Raw genomic sequence first — 17,856 nt, forward strand, 5'->3', positions numbered from 1 at the left:
ATCTTTTACATATCCCAGTAGGATCATTAATTGTAACCTTTGCAATAATACTTTTGTGGTTATACATATGTGAAGGTCTAACAAAAACAAATCTTCAGCCTATTGTTAGGTGTTCTGCACTTCCTAAGTGGTGAGAAGATCTAGGGGCAGTCTTGCTGGATTTAGTTTCCTTGGATGAGAGAAACTAAAGATGATGCTAAAAGACACTTTTGCAAGATAGCAGATCCAAGTGCAGTGCAATCTTATACTGTTGTAAGCTCCACTGAGTTCAATGGGACTTACTCCAAGGTAAGTGTGTATAGGATTGCAGTCTAGCTTGCATCAGGTCCCTTGTAGGAGGCCCTGTATTCCATGCTTCACCTTTATCTAACTCACAGTTCTCCTTCTCTCTGCCTCTGTGTTTTCAAAACTGCCAACCGGTGTAACTCTCCCACAATCTCCCATGCTCTTGTCTCAGATTCCACCTCTGCAAATAAATTGCCCAGCCAAATTTTGAACTCCCACCCAGAGTCATTTTGGGCAAAACCATAATGATAGACAGATTTGTGATAATCAAACAGCAAACTTGTAACAAAAATTATCTATATTATATTGCATGTGTGGGGGTGATGCCTCTGTCACTGATAGGTGTGATGGATTGGCATGTTCCAAATTCTTGGGAATAAATCTGTCAAAATGTTTTAAACCCAGTTTCTATAAGGGAGGGGAATGTTTTCAGTTTGGATGAGATTAAAACTGCACACAGGTTCTAAGAACAGTAGATTTGTGGGGCAGACTGAGGGCTTAAAAGAGATCTTGGGTGGTAGGAAGCTGAGATGCAAAGTGGCTAAAGAAAAGGTATATAGTAGACCAAGTTTACCCAGGCTTTTTAAACTCGTTCGCCCATTTGGAATATTGAGAGAGTGTCATAGGCACTAGGGTTCCTCAGACAATGAAGAATTATTGTGAAATTCTGACCATTACTATTGTCTGGATGTTTTCAGTCCTAATTTATTAGTGGCTCTGCATAAATATTGAAAATACTATGAACTGTACATCAGAATGAGGCAATTTCTTTGCATCCCTATCAGCAGCCTCCAGTATATTTTCCCCCTTTTTTTGCTGGTGCTATTTGTTGTTTAGCTGCTACTTGATAAAATAATCCCACAAATATGAAAATTATGTTTAGAATATGCAGCCTAAATGTAAAAGTAATCATTGTAGAATGTATACAGAGCTTAACATTTTCTATTTAAAAAAATATTTTTATCCTTAACTGTGAACATCTTTTTGTGGCTAGCATTGCGAAACAATACTCAGCCCAAAATGGAAAAATAATATCTGTGAAAGCATCACTTATGTTGATAAGTATGTCATATAACATTGTGTCACTGTAATATTAATTGGGAATAAACTATGGTTAAGCATGAGCAATAATAGCACTGTCTTCTTGAAACACTACTATTACTGAATTAGATTTCAAGTATAGCTTCCTGCCCTGTAGGAAGCTGTGCACCAATATTTCTTGTTAAAATCAATAACGTTCACTGATAAGTATTTCTTACGAATTGGCATTCTGCCATCAAAACAAGAACCTGGTTCTCAGTATAAGCTCTGTTTAAAAGGAAAGCTTTTAATTGCAAGATACCTACTGAGTGTTGGCTGCTTTTCTAATTCCTTTTTAATGTTTTCTTTCAATAGACCCTGAACCACGAAACAAATATGAGTCACCTACGGCTGATTGCGGCTAACCTGAAACATCGTGGCATTTGTTCATTGGTGAAGAAAAGTGTAAACAGAAAAGCGTTTCTGCCAAGTCGGAGTTATGTTTCACCTGGAGTCACAGAACCATTCTTGAGTAGAAGTAATTCAAGTTATGTTGAGGAAATGTATTATGCATGGCTTGAAGATCCAAAAAGTGTGCATAAGGTAATGCTAAAAACAGATAGATAGAAATATAGAAATGATTAGGGTGCTTTCATGCCTAGAAATCTTAAATTTGGTTCACATAATGCCTTAGATTCTAACTTCCCTGATCACAGTTCTATTCATGGAATGGGGCTTATATCCTTCCCTTTTCCTGCTACAGTTCCCTGCATATTCCATGTTTACTTAGAAGTAAGCCCCACTGCATTCAATAGGGCTACTTCCTTTTAAGTATTTAGGGTTAAAGCTTTAATCAATTGGGGAATATCTCCGAGTCTGTAAGCATTCTTTTTTGATACTTGAATAGAGTCAAGGGCTTTTTTGAATACTTTAGAATGCTCCCTGAAAAATGAAGACTGCTTCCCTCCCCTACCCCAAAGTAAAGGGAGGTGAGACAGAGCTTGTGAAGGCAGTGCGTGAGCAACTAGCAGCAGGAGGGAACCCAATCACTAGCTGGTCTATTTGCTGTATTTAGTAGCAGCTGGCCTGGCTGAATTCAGGCAGGGTGTGTCAGGTTCAGTTGCTGCTTTGATGTATCATGTCATAGGAGAAGGTCTGGAATAATCCTTTAAAAAAAAAGATATAAAAATCCTCACCCTGCTGTTCCAGGGTGAGGTACTATCCCAAAGGTTCTGGGATACCCTCTGGGAGCCACAGGAGAAGTAACATCCAGCAAACATAACGGGAGTTATAGTTTCAGAAAACTGTAATTCCCATGATACATACAGGAAATAACTGCAGAGCATCCTCACAAATGTCATTTCAGCCTTAGTAGCATATTAGGCAGGCAGGATAGAAGCATGGCTGGCTTGTGGGATGTATTCCTTCCTGCCACCATTTCCCTCCTTTCTTGCAGTGGTAAGCTTCTTTTTTGTTTTTTGTGCCAGCAACGAAAGGGATGTGGAAAGTGGCACTCTGCGTTTCCATCCCAATTCAAGAGTCATCCTAGATGTGGACTGGAAAGGAGCTGCATGATTCTCTCTGCCCAGAGAAAGGAAAACTCAATAGGGTAGAGGTGGATGACGTCAGTGGAGGAGGTGAGGTTTCAGGGCAGAGCTGAGCCCCCACCCTTGATGTCATCCAGATTGTCAAATTGGTTGGGGGGTGCAATCTGGTTCCTGGATCAAAAATTGTTCTCTTCTCCTTGACATAAAGAGAGCCCAGCCCTGGCTGACTTCAAAAGCTAGAATGGCTAAGGATCCAAAGAGCAGGTGGTTGGTTTCAACCCTCCAAGTAGCTTGTCAGTATCCTCAGGTTTATTTATTTATTTATTACATTTATATGCCGTCCCATAGCCGAAGCTCTCTGGGTTGTTTACAAAAGTTAAAAACAGTAAACATTAAAAAGTATACAAAATTTAAAAACCATCAAAAACATAAAAACAACAGTATAAAAACAACAGCTTGTACAAGCTTAATAGTACATATAACAATGTGGCCAGATGTTGCCTTGGCTTCATCCATCTCCAATTATGGCATCTAAGTCAGAGCAGATACTATTTTTTTTATCTGCAAAATGTAAGGCAAACTGGTCATAATGGGCCTTTGATAGTTCAACCTGATGATCTAGTGTGCCTGCATTTAGTACATCCCTAACCACCCAAAAAACCTCTGTTGGTTGAAATTAAGCAGATGTATCGGTGGCAGAGAAATGTTTTTTTCCACTCCATCACTACCACAAAATGGATGCTGAGATAGCTCTAACCTGTGCTCAATTGTATTTGTCCCGTGTTTTCTGCCATATGCACTCTAGATATTAATCTTGACATTTCATCATCCTCAGCTCCAATTTAAAAATGGCTCCATCCTACTTTGAATATTGCTTTTGCCAGAAAGAAGAGTTCAGTGGAACCTGAAAGTTTCTAACCTCTTTAATTTTCTGGTTGGTCTGTTAAAAGATACCATCTAACCCATAAGTGGCTAACCTGTGACATTTGCCACAAGTGGTGCAGGTGTTTTTATCGCTGCTGGCAAAGAGATAGTAATCCACCAGGCCTGGCTATGTTGTAGCCCCTTCTTTGCTGTTTTCTTTGCTCATTAGGCTAAAAGCAAAACTACACTAGGTTATGGAATGGGGGCTGAATACATATTGTAGTGCATGCTAGATTGGCATGAATATTTGTGGCACAGCTGCTCCAAATGTATAGGTTCAATACAAATATACAATTCAGGGCATGAATAATCAGAGTGGGATGGCAATACCTTGAGAACACAACAAATTTAAAGTGGCAGTATGGTTTCAAGCTACAGGGAAAGGGCTATAGCTTAATGGTAAAGAACATGCTTTGCAGGTCCCAGGTTCAATCCACATGAATCTCTAGGTAGGGCTAGGAAAGAATCCTGCCTGGAATCCCTAAGAACTGCTACCAGTCATTGTTGACAATACTGGAGTAGATGGACCAATGACTTGACTCAATGTAAAAGCAGTATCTTTTATAAGTTGTTGCAAAAATGCATAGTCATTTGTATTGTTAGATTCTGTGTATTTTTTAAAACCTGGTTTGTTATCGCATATCACCTTGGGTGTTTTGTAACTGGTGATTAACAGGACTTATAAATAGATGGCTTATCAAGACTTTATAAATAAATAGCTCAGGCAAATAAGACTAAGGGCAAATCTGCACCTACAGCCCTTTCGCAACAGAGGAGGGATAATTGCAAGGTTTTGTGCTTCTGGGATGTTGCTCATGGGGCACACATGAGGGAGGTTTCCCGCAAGTAAAGGGGAGCCATTGCGGGAGGACGTGTGCCCCGTGATGGCGGTTCCAAATGGGTATCGGGAGAAGTGGGCAGGACTGGACAGATGGGTACAGGGCACCAATTTTTTTAAAAAAAATACCTCCTCTGAGATGCGCACCAGTGCAGACACACAGCAGTGCAGGGGGGATAGGTACTGTGTCGAAGATGTGCCCCTGCACGTCGATATGTTTGTGTAAAAAAGAAAGAAACACTCGGCAGTAAAACACGCTGATGCCCATGCACGCTCCCCTGACAGCAGATTGGCTGTTTGCTGTGCCAGGAGCTTGCACCGAATAGCAACAGCTTCACGAAGCGGCGGGGGGGAGGGGGACACACACCAGTATAACTGATTAGTCTCAAGTGCTTCCAATAGTGAAGGAAACTGAAGTTGTAAAAGCAGCAGGGCCAAACCTAGATTCTAACGAATGTTGCAATTACGAGTATTGCCATTCAGCCGTTGCAGTCAAGTTCTATTTGGCACACAAAACCAAGAATGACAAAAGCTCATAATCAGCACCCGCTAGTTTATACAAGGTATTACTTCTTCAATGTTACTTTTAATGTTACTTTTGTACTACCCCTTTAATGTTATTTTTTCACAGCTGTTAAGAAGATAGCAATCCTAAGCATTCTGCCAAGAAGTACGTGTCAGTGGTAGTAATCTCTGAGTAAATGGCTGAGTTTGGACGACAAGCTCACCAACGGTTGACTTCCATTTTGTTCCTTTTACACACACACCCCGGTTGATTAGCGTGTCGTCCGAACTCTGCCAATATGTTTAGGATTGAATTGTAATTGCCTAGAAACTATCTTCCCTCAATTAATCTTTTAGGTTAGCTCTCCTTAAGATGCTTTTTGCGCTTTTCTTGCTCCTCCCTAGTAATTCTTTGCTCCACTAGTGCAAAGTAACATCTGAAACAGCTGTGGGAATGAAATGACACAAGCCCTGAGAAAGGTGTCATTATTTCTGCTCATAGAATAGTGTCAGGACCATAGATCATAGGGAGGAGGTTTGACAAGGCTCAGTTATTGCTATCCCAAGATTAATTGAAAAAACTGCTTGGTTGCCTATTGAGTACATAACTATTGCCATGTTTCCAAGTATGCAACCAGTCTACCATGATTGTGTAATGATTTTGTTGTTTTTGTTTGCTCGAAGATGAAGATTGTTTGGTTTAAAATAAAACAATTATAACACCTTACATTGATAACTGTTAGAAACCAACATTTCTAGAATTCTAGGGTTTTAGTGGTCACCAAGGTAAGGGAAAATAATTTAAAAATATATGAAATCTCCTTGTTTTTGCTGCAACAGACTAACACAGCTACCCTTCTGGAAATTATGTTCTTCTGCATATTTAGGGAGTCCCTTGAATATGTTAAAGACATAACCTTATTTTTGGATAGCTTCATTTCTCTACTAAACGGCTGAGCATTCAACCACCTGAGTTTACTATTAGGGGGAATGAAAGGTCTATATTTCACATTTTCTTTTACTTCTCTTCTCTCACACTTCTCTCCCTGCTTCCTTCCTTCTTTTGTGCTCCCTCTTTGTCGTTTTTTAAAACTTACCAAAGATCCACACCACCACGTAATGGTGCTGCTGCTGGTGTGATAGGTCAGAGCATGATCCAATTTGGGGCTGACTGTTTCACTGTTGATTCAGTTGATAATAACTCCTCTTTAATTGTATGCTCATTTAGTTGACTTGCAAATCACAGAAAGTGAGTTATTCTGTTATGCAGACAGCATTTTTGTTAGTGAGAGGTATGCAAGAACGGCAGAAGACTTTTTGTGTTATCCTTGTATTGATCATATATGTTTCTAATGGCTTTGGATAGATGTCCAGGTTAGGGAAGGTTGCATTAATTAATTTTAGCAACCCAAAATGTTGTACAGGATATGCTGAGAACCACTCATTTTTCTCAACAGAGTTCAGCTGCCTTCTCTATGGTTGTCGGGGCACCTTCAGTTTCAGTGTCACTACTTACTAGCTTCATTTCACACTAGGACGTATCTGTATTTGCAATGATATGTATGTGTTCTCTCATATCATTGCTAGGGATAATCACCTGAATCATTAGTTACGGCTTTCAAACTGCCAAGCTTGTTTAATATTGAATTTGCAATTGGCACCCATTCATTGTTACTAATAAACGTAAAATAAAGCATATCAGCCCCATATTATTGGTTTGAAGTCTACTAAATTTGAATAGTGACAATGTAGTGGAGCTGCTTACAGTCTTGGTGGGAGAATTGGGCTGAAGATAGGTTAGAGAAGTAGTGGGAATGTGTGGTTGATGCAGCATAATGTTACGCCAATTAGTATAAAGGGTCAGGAATAGGCCATGGGTTCGTGTTCTTCCTCGCTTCTTGGTTTGGAATTTTTCTCATCCTACATCAAACCAGTATTACACTTACCCAGGGGCACTTTGAGCCTAGCTTTAGAACTGAGCATTCTGAGGATTCTGTACTGTTAACCATGGTTATATTGATCATATAACAGGATTGTGGTAATGAGGAGATGGAATTTGAATGTGAGAAGGGAGGGATTGGGAAGCAATTCTACAGCAGGCTTCTGATTCCAGACCTTTAACCTTTGCATAATATTCTACCTGCACTTCAGTAATGGCTTCAAGCAGGGATGGTGGTGGAATGTTAGGTTAGGACCTAGAAGATGGGTTGGGGTAGAAAAAAGAATTAGGAACAAGAGAATGAAAGGAACTAGGAATGAAAGGATTGAATTTATCACCTGTTGTGTATTATTATTATTATTATTATTATTATTATTATTATTATTATTACACGTGTTTGGTCTAAAAGAGCTCTTTTTTCCTCTTCCCCCCTCCCATTTTCTTCTTTTCCTTTTTGCCATCATTTCTAGTCTTGGGATTTATTTTTCCAAAATGCTACCACTGGGGCTCAACCTGGACAAGCTTTTCAAACCCCCTTTCCAGACTTTTCGGCCAGTAAAACATCACTTATCCAAAGTCATGGGCTGACTAAGTCACCAGGTAAAGCTGAAAAACTGGTTGAAGATCACCTGGCTGTGCAGTCTTTGATCAGAGCATATCAAGTAAGTGCATTGCAACAACATGCCATCATTTGCCCAGAGTGTTTTCTTATTAAAATGATATTAAATGTCCCTTGTCTTTCCCATGAAATTTATCGCCATTTGGATTAGATGTGCTAAAATGCTTGGAGATATTTTAAATTACTAGCTGTACCCGGCGTAACATATGCTGTTGTAGCATATCTTAAAGTTTATTAATTAAATACCATTGCGGGGGCGGGGGCTGCTTGGAGGCCGCCGATACAGCGCCGTCTGGCAGACCTGGGGGGGCAGGGAGGTTGGGGGCAGGGGGAGCAGGTGTCCCCCTCTCCCCGGGGTTCCTGTCAGCCTTGGACTGCCTACCCAGCTCGCATGAGATTAGGCCGGGGCCTGGGCTCGCAGCAGGCGAGCGGCCTCCGACCTGGCCACCAAGGGCCCTGGCCGTGCCTCGCTCATGCTCCGGACCATGGTGCTGCCCCCTTCATGGGGGGGGGGGAGCGAAGAGGCAGAAAGGGGGTAGGATTACCTTGGAAAGCCCAGAGGAGTCAGGCGAGGGGCTTAGCAACCTGTATCAGCTGACGTTACATGTTGTTACTGTTGCTTAGCAACCTGTATCAGCTGAAGCCTTTATGGAAACATACCTAAGCGTTTTTTATATATAGCTGGTAACGTTATAGAACTCTATTAAATAAATAAATAAATTGAAATATTGTGAGACAGACATTTGTGACCTAAAGAATGCTTTTGTCACCTCATAGGCAATGCTATCAAGCCTTTTACATGGCCTTTTAAAATTTGTGTGAATGGGCAAAGAATAAAGCTTGGGGTCCTATTCAGAGATTAGTTGGGGCCCCAGGATTCTTCTCAGAGCAAGATTGCTTTAGATAACTATATTTGGCCACATGACTTGGCAAGACATCAATTGAAAATGAATAATAAAGGATTCAAATAAAAGAGATTTGACCTTGCTCTACTTTTCTTACTGTGAGAATAGAGTCATAAGTGCATTGGGAGATTCCATGTTTATTTGAACGCGGAAGCACCCTGATATTTCAAAATAAACCCTACTAAAAAGTCTGAGGCCTGCTCCCAGCCTCTCTCCAAATAGAATCGTGAGCCCAAATAATAGATACATTCAAATGGCACACTATATCATAGTTTAACAAGACACAAACAAATCGTCCTGGCTCCTTCCCTCTTTCAAGCATAGCTACCAGGAGGGGTTTGTAAACATTCATTTCCATGTTTGGTTAACCAACAAACTATGGTTAATGTTAACTACAACTACTATAGTTTATTTTAAATAGGCCAAGTCGACATCATAGTAGGCCATTTTTCTGTGTTGATGTTTAAAAAAATGTTCTGAAAGAAAATTAGCCCTACCATAAAGAAGCTTTTTCTTTATTTGAAATCCTAAAATACATGGAATAGAGGTGTCTCCACAGACATCAGCTAGCTATGTTACCCTGTGGGGTGGCAAATATGATTATCCAAAACAGTTGGTTGTTCTTGAAACTTTTAAAAAGAGGCGCTCAAATGAATCTGAAGAGATAAGATATATTCTTAAGGTCAGGCATGAAGTAAATTAATACCGATAAACATGCATAAACATTTTCTCCTTAAAAATTCTATTTTTCAGAATTCTCTGAGGAAAAAAGGGGAGGAAGGGTACTCTGTTTTTAGATGCTTAAAACAAACAAAAACCAGAAGGAAAGCACCAAAACAGGACAGAATTTGAAAAGTGAATGTATTTTCAAAGGTGCCAATGAACCTTTGAACTTTCTTTATTGAACCCAATATGTTTCAAAACCAAGAGCTTCTTCATCGGGGCAATCTTACAAAAGCCAAATTCTGGAAACAGGCTAAGCCAGCTTTCAAAGATGGTGGCTGTCTTTCTTACACCACCAGGGCCCTGTGCAGTTCACTGTTTTGAAGTTTGCAGTGATTTTTCTGTCTTTTTGATGGAATTTAATTGTGTCTTAACATTAATCAGCAAACATGGACAGCTGTGCACCACTATAGGCAGGTAATCTACCTTTCCTGGTGCACAGCTGGTTAGTTTTTTCTTCTTATATGCCAGAATACTGATGTGATGCAAGTACAAATTGCCTTGCCCTTGATGTAAAGTTTGTAATTGCCACTTTGCTGTAGGATTTCTTTTGGGATTGATGCCTGCTTTGGATGGATTTCTTTCTGACAGAGGGTTTGATTATGATTTAAATACTGAGATTTGATTTGATTTGAAAGTAACTGACTTTTGTTGTGTGTTACTGTACAATTACAGTGATTCATTGAAAGAGCCACCCTTTGGTCCTTGCATAAGTGCCAAGTCCAAGGGACCACAAGATAGTTCGGATTTCCCTCTCCGAGGTCGGACACAGTGCTTCGATGTCGGAAGGGCAAGTCAGAGACCCACATCCCAATCCCCTCGCAGCTGGAAACTCAGCCTTGGAGAGGGGGAAAAGGGAGTGTTCTGGTGGGCAAGGTGGGGAGGAGACCAGAAAAACCAGGATATGATTTATTCTGAGCCTCCACCAGCCTCTTTCCCTGCCCCTCTGAAGCACTTTTGCTAGATGGGTTGAAAAGCCTGTCTAGGGAAAAAGCAAAGAATGTTGGGCGGGGAGGCAAAATCTCCTCCACTGCCGGTTGTAAGAATCTCGGAACCCCCTGAATTCAGGGGCTTCTGAGCAACAACAGTGCAATTAATAGGACTGCACCATTAATTTAGGAGCAGGAGCCCGTTAATTCTAATACAAAGCAGGGTATAGCTGTAAACAGTCATTTTCATGTTATGGAAGTCTATACTTGGAGGAAGGAGTCGGATAATCTATAGTTATCCCATCAATTTAGAGGTGAACAGAAATAGCAAGAAGGATAGGATCCAGGTTCAGCAGTATGAAAACATCTTTGAAAAACTACCTTTTATTTTATTGACTATTATGATGCATAATTGAAAATGAGTGACTACTTATTCATCTTCTTATTAATTTTATGCTTTTGAAATATTCTTAATGCATGAATCCCTTTGATATTTTTATTTTGATAAATTCCCTGCTGATGTTAATCTAGAAACTATCAACAACTAAAATATTGTCAGATGAGTGATTTGCATGGGGCCTCTGAATAATGTTTTAAAAAGAAAATAATTGAACTGTTATGCTAGCTGTTGCATCTTAATGATAAATCAATGTGATGAAGAATTTCTTATAACTGTTTTTTATACATATATACACACACATATTGTCACTATAGACACTAATCTGAGCTTTTTGGTATGTAGATAGCTTTTTTATTGTTATGTGATACAGCCAAAACAAATGACTTACATCAAATCATTCCCAAATCACATGGGAATAGCTATTTATTAAAAAGATGAACTGGCAGAGGAACATTGAGATGTTGCATTATATACAGAATTATTGTTTCCTTTGCTTTTACTTATTTTTCCTCTGACGTTTGCAACTGATCAAGATAAAAGCTGATAGAAAAATATAAGTCTTGTTGAAAATGTTTGTGGACAACCATTACTGCAAATGTCCTCCACTTTGCCCATTGCCCATACGAAGAAATAAGTCTTTAAAATCAGTGTTCACAAGACTTGGCTTTATGTAGGAACATAAGAAGAATCCTGCTAGATCAGATCAAAGGTCCATCCAGTACAGCATCTGTTTTCACAGTGGCCAACCAGATGCTTCTGTCCACTTGTCCATTATTTAGCCCAATATACCAATATCCCTCTCTTGTCCTTATCAGTTTCATCTCCTACTTCGGGCCTTGTCTTGCTAGTGAACACCTTTTTAAGACTGCTTCACAAAGTAATTAAGACTGCTGGAAAAGCTCTTTCTCCTGCAGATGCTAGCCACTTCCAGCTGCCCCTGCCATTTCGTGACTGTTGCTTTCCTCCACTGGTCTCCTTAGCTGTCAGATATACACATGGGTAACAGAGCAGTGGCAGGTGTCAATTAAGATACCCACATTTCAAGACAGTGAGGGAGATCAGTTAACTTAAGAAAATTTCAAGGCAGGTAAGTGAGGTGGATTAGTGAACAAATGCAAATTTCATGCCAGAGCAGTAAAGCAGAAGGGAAAATTACACAAATAACAGTGGACTTTTAAATGTGCACACATGTGCAGCTCCAGAAAAAAATGGCCGTGAACACGTTTGGGACACTTTCCAGTGCCGAGATTGTGAGGAGTGGCCGGGTTTTTCATCACTCTTCCTGGGCAACCCATGATGAAATTGCCTTGCTAGATTCAGACATCACAGCAAGCCACCCTGAAAACAAGTCATCCTGAACAACCCAACAACAAGCTATGGGTTTTCAGGGGTGACTTGTTCATGGAAAACAACCCATGATGTAAAATGTGCTCTGGGTTCAGATGTCATGACAAGCAACCTTGAAACAACCCATGGTGAGAACCTACCGTGGCTTACCATGTCATGCGAATCAGGTCAGTAACTCTTAATTTTGTCCGTTTAAAGAAGGGAAAGTTTAACATAGTTCATGTATCCAATGACAGTACTCCTTATTTTCAGTTTATAGGGCACTACAAAGCTCAGCTTGACCCTCTTGGGATTAATGATGTTTCTTTTGGTGATTCCATGAGTGAACTGTGTAATCTCGCAAACCTTGGTGAGCTCTCCCCTTTGATTTACTTTGCTAGCGTGATGTTTTCTTCTTTGCCTTTCCTACCATCCTACTTACCCAATTCAACCTATTCAGATCCGTGGACACCATGTGGCTCAGTTGGATCCCTTAGGAATCTTGGATGCAGACTTGGATTCATTCATTCCATCGGATTTAATCACTACTATAGATAAACTGGGTGAGAATTTTCAACTCCTTTGCAATAAATTAATATCCAGGGTGAGGGGAATGTCTCATGAATAAGTGCAGCAGGCAGTTAGGTGAGCATTGCAAAACTAAATATTCCCTCCTGCTTGTACCAGGGCAGGCAACTCCTCTTTAATGAGATGGTCCTCTAACTCTGTATATTAATTTATGGTAGTGTGTGTGTGTTTGCATGTGTGCATACATACAAAGAAAGCATACATGTTGCTGAAGAAAAATATGTGGGAATTGCATTTTTTTATTTATATAAAAAAGAAGTCTGAATAGAGGATTTGTTAAATGGATTATTTGTAAGAATCTCACATGAATTTTAAGAGATGCTCCAAAATAATGTGACAGTTCTTGACTCCAACATACTAACAGATTAATTTAAAAAAGATGGAACAAGCAAATATGAAATGCTGTAAAAGAGATGGCAAGGATACAACAAGAATTGATGTGTATTCATGCCATGTCTATTTGATCAAGTAGACTTATTTTTATTAGCTTATCAGAAGCTGTATTAACTTACATCCTCATGATACCTTGAGAAATTTGTCCTCAGAGTTGCAGACATCTTCAGGTATGTACCAAATGTATGTTCATTATCCATTTAAGCTCAAGCAAGATAATATATAAAACCTCTTTTCCCTGTTTGTGTTGAGATTAAAAGCTATTTCTTTCAAGCAAATTCAGAAATGTAATTAAAGGGTGTGGGGGAAGAAGCTGTTGGGCTTTGGGGCAAATATTTGATTTTTGGATTTTTCTTACTGCCTTCTTGCTATTGATGTATACACCACAGAGTTTTATGGATTATATGAATCTGACTTGGACAAAGTGTTCCAGTTGCCTACAACCACCTTCATAGGAGGAAATGAGTCTATGCTTTCTTTACGAGAGATCATCAAGCGATTGGAGGTCAGTGTGGTGAAATGTCTTGTATTGCTCTGTTCTCTTAAGTTAAATCACTGAACATTTTTCAGTCTTCATCCCCTGGAGATATATAAAATACAGTAAGCATACAAAAAAGAATATTATTACCGTATTTTCCGGCGTATAACGACTTTTTAACCCAGGAAAATCTTCTCAAAAGTCGGGGGTCGTCTTATACGCCGAGCGCGAGGGAGGGAAGGAAGGAGGAGAGCGAGGGGGGGGGGCGAGCAACTCCTAACGGAGGTCTGTGTTCTGTGCGTGTGTGAGGTCTGTGTTCTGTGTGTGTGTGAGAGCGAGAGAGAGAGAGAAAGCGAGCGAGAGAGCATGAGGGAGGGAAGGAAGGAGGAGAGCGAGGGGGGGCGAGCAACTCCTAACGGAGGTCTGTGTGTGTGTGTGAGAGAGAGAGAGAGAGAGAAAGCGAGCGAGAGAGCACGAGGGAGGGAAGGAAGGAGGAGAGCGAGGGGGGGGCGAGCAACTCCTAACGGAGGTCTGTGTTCTGTGTGTGTGTGAGGTCTGAGTTCTCTGTGTGTGTGAGAGCGAGAGAGAGAGAGAAAGCGAGCGAGAGAGCATGAGGGAGGGAAGGAAGGAGGAGAGCGAGGGGGGGCGAGCAACTCCTAACGGAGGTCTGTGTGTGTGTGTGTGTGAGAGAGAGAGAGAGAAAGCGAGCGAGAGAGCACGAGGGAGGGAAGGAAGGAGGAGAGCGAGGGGGGGCGAGCAACTCCTAACGGAGGTCTGTGTTCTGTGTGTGTGTGCCTGTGTGTGTGTGTGAGAGAGAGAGAGAAAGCGAGTGCGAGAGCGCGAGGGAGGGAAGGAAGGAGGAGAGCGAGGGGGGGCGAGCAACTCCTAATGGAGGTCTGTGTTCTGTGTGTGTGTGTGTGTGTGAGATCTGAGAGGCAGAGAAGGAGGTAATAGGACTGAAATCAAATCTGATGTTTTTTTAATTTTTATTTGGTGTGCGTTGGAAGAGGGGTAGTCTTATACGGCGAGTATATCCCAAACTCTATATTTTAACTGGAAAAGTTGGGGGTCATCTTATACGCCCAGTCGTCTTATACGCCGGAAAATATGGTATTATCTTCCAAATGCCTCCAATAAAAAATTCAAGGGTGAAGTTGAATATACAGTACTTGGCTGATCTAGGACTTGTCCTTAAAAAGTGATCCACCTCCAAGATAGGGCATTGGCAACAATGAGTTCCTCCTCCTAAGAGCATTATGGATTGCAACTATTGCCCAGGAATATAGAAGGATGGGGAGAGAGATGGGGTATCTGGCACAATAGTTTAATAGATCTTTAATCCAGTTCTCCAAGCAAGAGTGTCTTCCACCCTTATTATTTTGAGAGCCCTTAGTTGAAGATGACTGGAATTAGACCTGGAGTCTCATATCCAACGTATATGGTCCCCATTGCACTATGGTTCCTCAGTATGATTTTGTTTGTGGTTTAAGTAAATTTAGTTCTTTTGAAAAATCCAGAAAGGATACTTTCCAAATGCTAACTGTACCTTAGTAATCAGGAGTGGATTATGGGCTCATGCCCTGCTTGTGCTTTGATACTTTCCACTTCTTAACCATGGTTTGTTGTTATACTTGAGCATTGCTAAACTTAAATAGGAATATTAGTGCATGAGTAGAAGGTTAGGAGTAGGCAATGTTACAGCTTGCTCTTGGTTAGCATTTGAGTAGTGTTACATTTGCATTGGACCTTAGGAGGAGCTAGTTCCTTGGGTGGAGAGGAATATTATGTTTTAAAGATGAAGAAGTAGTGGATGATTGTGACAAACCAGTATGTCTGCACTTCCCTGTAAGATAGGACAGACTGCAAGTCACTCCTTGTCTAGATTCCTCAGAGGTAACGCCACCATCACTTATGTGCATTTTTAGTATCCTTTAGCCTGCCTACTTGAGAATCCAAGCTTATAGCTTCTATATGTTGAGGCAGACAGGCCCCTGTAGCTTCCCCTTGATAGTTTCCTTTTAACTCCTTAAAACCCAGGTTAGTGTGTCTGCCAAGCAGTGCAGCACATGGGTGAAGCCAGCTGTCAGACAAGGCAAGGGATCAACTCCACTCCGATTTACAGTTCAACTAAGCAGAGAGAAGTTCAAAAATTTACTAGAAACCTCAGAATAACTCACCAAAACCGCATTCAGGTGGGTTGGTGGGGGATACAGTGCCCAAATCTAGGACTCCCTGGCATAATTTAGATTGTTGTTGCCTTTTTGTTGTCCACGCAAAGACAAAGGGAGTTTCTTTCACAGGCAAAAGTGTTCCTCTGGGGACTGGGAAGCTCTCAGAGAAAGAAATTTAAACTGACCAATCAATAGCCTGGGAGAACCTGGTCCTGCATCTTCTGGGTGATTTCTGTAGGCATTGAGTCATAGTATGGAAAATTTTGTTGACTATATTTTTGGGAATGCCCTTTTGTTTCAACCAGTTTTAATTAGGGAGTGGGGAGGTTTAGTTTGACACAATGATAAAATAAACTCTATTGTACTGTATTTTAGACCATATGATTTTTAACCTGACCTTTCTACTTTTTAATTTGTACATATTTTAAAATATATAATTTATCATCCAGAATACATATTGTCAACACATTGGACTGGAATTTATGTTTATTAATGATGTTGAGCAGTGTGATTGGATCCGGCAGAAGTTTGAGACTCCAGGTGTCATGAAATTCAGCAATGATGAAAAACGGACATTGTTGGCTAGATTGGTGCGGTCAACAAGGTATGTTTGGAAGGAGTGATATGGGTGCCTGATGGGATTTGCCTAAAACAGCAGTTCTCAGCTATTGCCATAAGGAGCTTTTCTAAGTAACGAAAAGAAATGCTTTAGCTGTTTCTCAGGTAGAGTGAGATGGCGGCCTTTGTCCAAGTCTTGGAACAGGTAGAATAAAGAGAAAGTAAAGCATCAGTACCATTCAGTTTAATTACGTTCTTCTGAAAACCCGTGGAAGGAAAAAGCCAATACAAAATATGGTCATGTTCTCTTGATGTGCATCACAGTTAATGAATATAAGAATTAATGTTGGTCTACTCTAGATCATTTAGGTTCGTTTTACATTGTTACTAGAACACAACATTTGCCGTCTGTGGTGGTGTTTGTTTAGTGAGACAGCGGTAGATCATTTCTGCCCAAGTTTAATTAAAAGAGAAATGAATGTGAGCCAGATACTTTTAATAATCAAGTTAACATGGCATTTGAATGACAGGCTGTTAACAATGTGTCACACAGAATTTTTTCTCATTTATCTTCCTGATGCGAGCGAAACAAAACAAAAACCAACAGTACAAATTGTGCACTACTGCTTCTGCTGGTTAACTCTAGAAGGATCTGTTTTAAGAGATCAGGAAGCTGCCTGACAATATCCAGCTCATACGCAAAAAAAAATAAAAATAAAAATGCCAGGAGGAGGAATCAGATGAAACTTGCTGTGTGCCTATTTCATTCAGAATAACAACCAGACAGACTGTTTTGGTGCTCAGCAACTCTACTGTTTTGGCACTGTATATAATGTCAGTTCGTGAGCACTGTGGTTATAGTGTGTATCAAACATTCCATACTGGAGAAACTTATATTCTGCATTCAGATCAGGCAAACTGTCCATGTCTTCCATAGAATCACTTAATATTCATATTCTGAGTCAAATACTTGGAATTTTGCAACTCTGCAAATGTAAAGGATAAGGGGGAAAAAGAGAAATGTGTCAAGAGGAATGGTATAGACTGGGAGAAATTGAAAGACTAGAAGTATTCCTAATTGCTTTTCAAGGAACCCAGGACATTGTAGAGGAGGCTACATATTTTCTTAATCCACTATTTGAATCACTTTAAACGGCAATTTCAGATCCTGGTTTAAGAGAAATTATAGGGAGCCTTATATTAATGCCAGTGCTGATTTCCCCCTTGACTGTGATTAAATGTATGGGGTGGGTGGGTGGTATTTGGCATGGGGGAGGGGACAGTATGGTGCCTCTTGTTTGTTAACTACAGTTTGCTAAGTTATATATGCATAGCTCACCAAGTTGATGCTTTGAAGAATCTTGGACCAACACTTATACTAACTTTTTCACCTGGTCATTGAGTTGTGTATGCCAATAAAAGAGAGGCTTTTGTTTTATAAGTTACTGCCTTGTGTGTGCTGCTTCCTAAAATAACAGGGAATGTGGGTTCCAAAAATAGTGATGAACACATAGACTCGATTGCTAGATGTCATTTTGAAGTCCTGGAAATAATGCAAGCAGAGAGAATGCGCCTCTGGACAATATATTGTTGTTTAAAAGAAAATAAAAAGCTGTCGCTGTAGCTCAGTTTCAAGTTCAACTGGCAAGGTGGATCGCAAGCAGAGTTGCCGCTGTTTTGTTTGGCTTGCTGATTCTGTGTGGAAAGTT

At 40.4% G+C, this 17,856-nt stretch overlaps 1 protein-coding gene across 1 annotated transcript in view; it reads left to right on the forward strand.

The window, feature by feature from the left end:
* The first annotated feature begins 1,684 nt into the window (after positions 1-1,684).
* Positions 1,685-17,856, forward strand: part of OGDHL (oxoglutarate dehydrogenase L) — a 66,232-nt gene continuing 50,060 nt past the window's right edge. Inside the window, exons 1-5 of the mRNA XM_063133136.1 lie at positions 1,685-1,908; positions 7,528-7,719; positions 12,420-12,522; positions 13,330-13,445; positions 16,039-16,193. Coding sequence (XP_062989206.1) covers positions 1,702-1,908; positions 7,528-7,719; positions 12,420-12,522; positions 13,330-13,445; positions 16,039-16,193 — 773 coding nt within the window. The 5' untranslated portion in view covers positions 1,685-1,701. The remainder of the gene's footprint in view (positions 1,909-7,527; positions 7,720-12,419; positions 12,523-13,329; positions 13,446-16,038; positions 16,194-17,856) is intronic.

The sequence above is a fragment of the Elgaria multicarinata genome, chromosome 8 (assembly GCF_023053635.1).
Source record: "Elgaria multicarinata webbii isolate HBS135686 ecotype San Diego chromosome 8, rElgMul1.1.pri, whole genome shotgun sequence".
Lineage (NCBI taxonomy): Eukaryota > Metazoa > Chordata > Lepidosauria > Squamata > Anguidae > Elgaria > Elgaria multicarinata.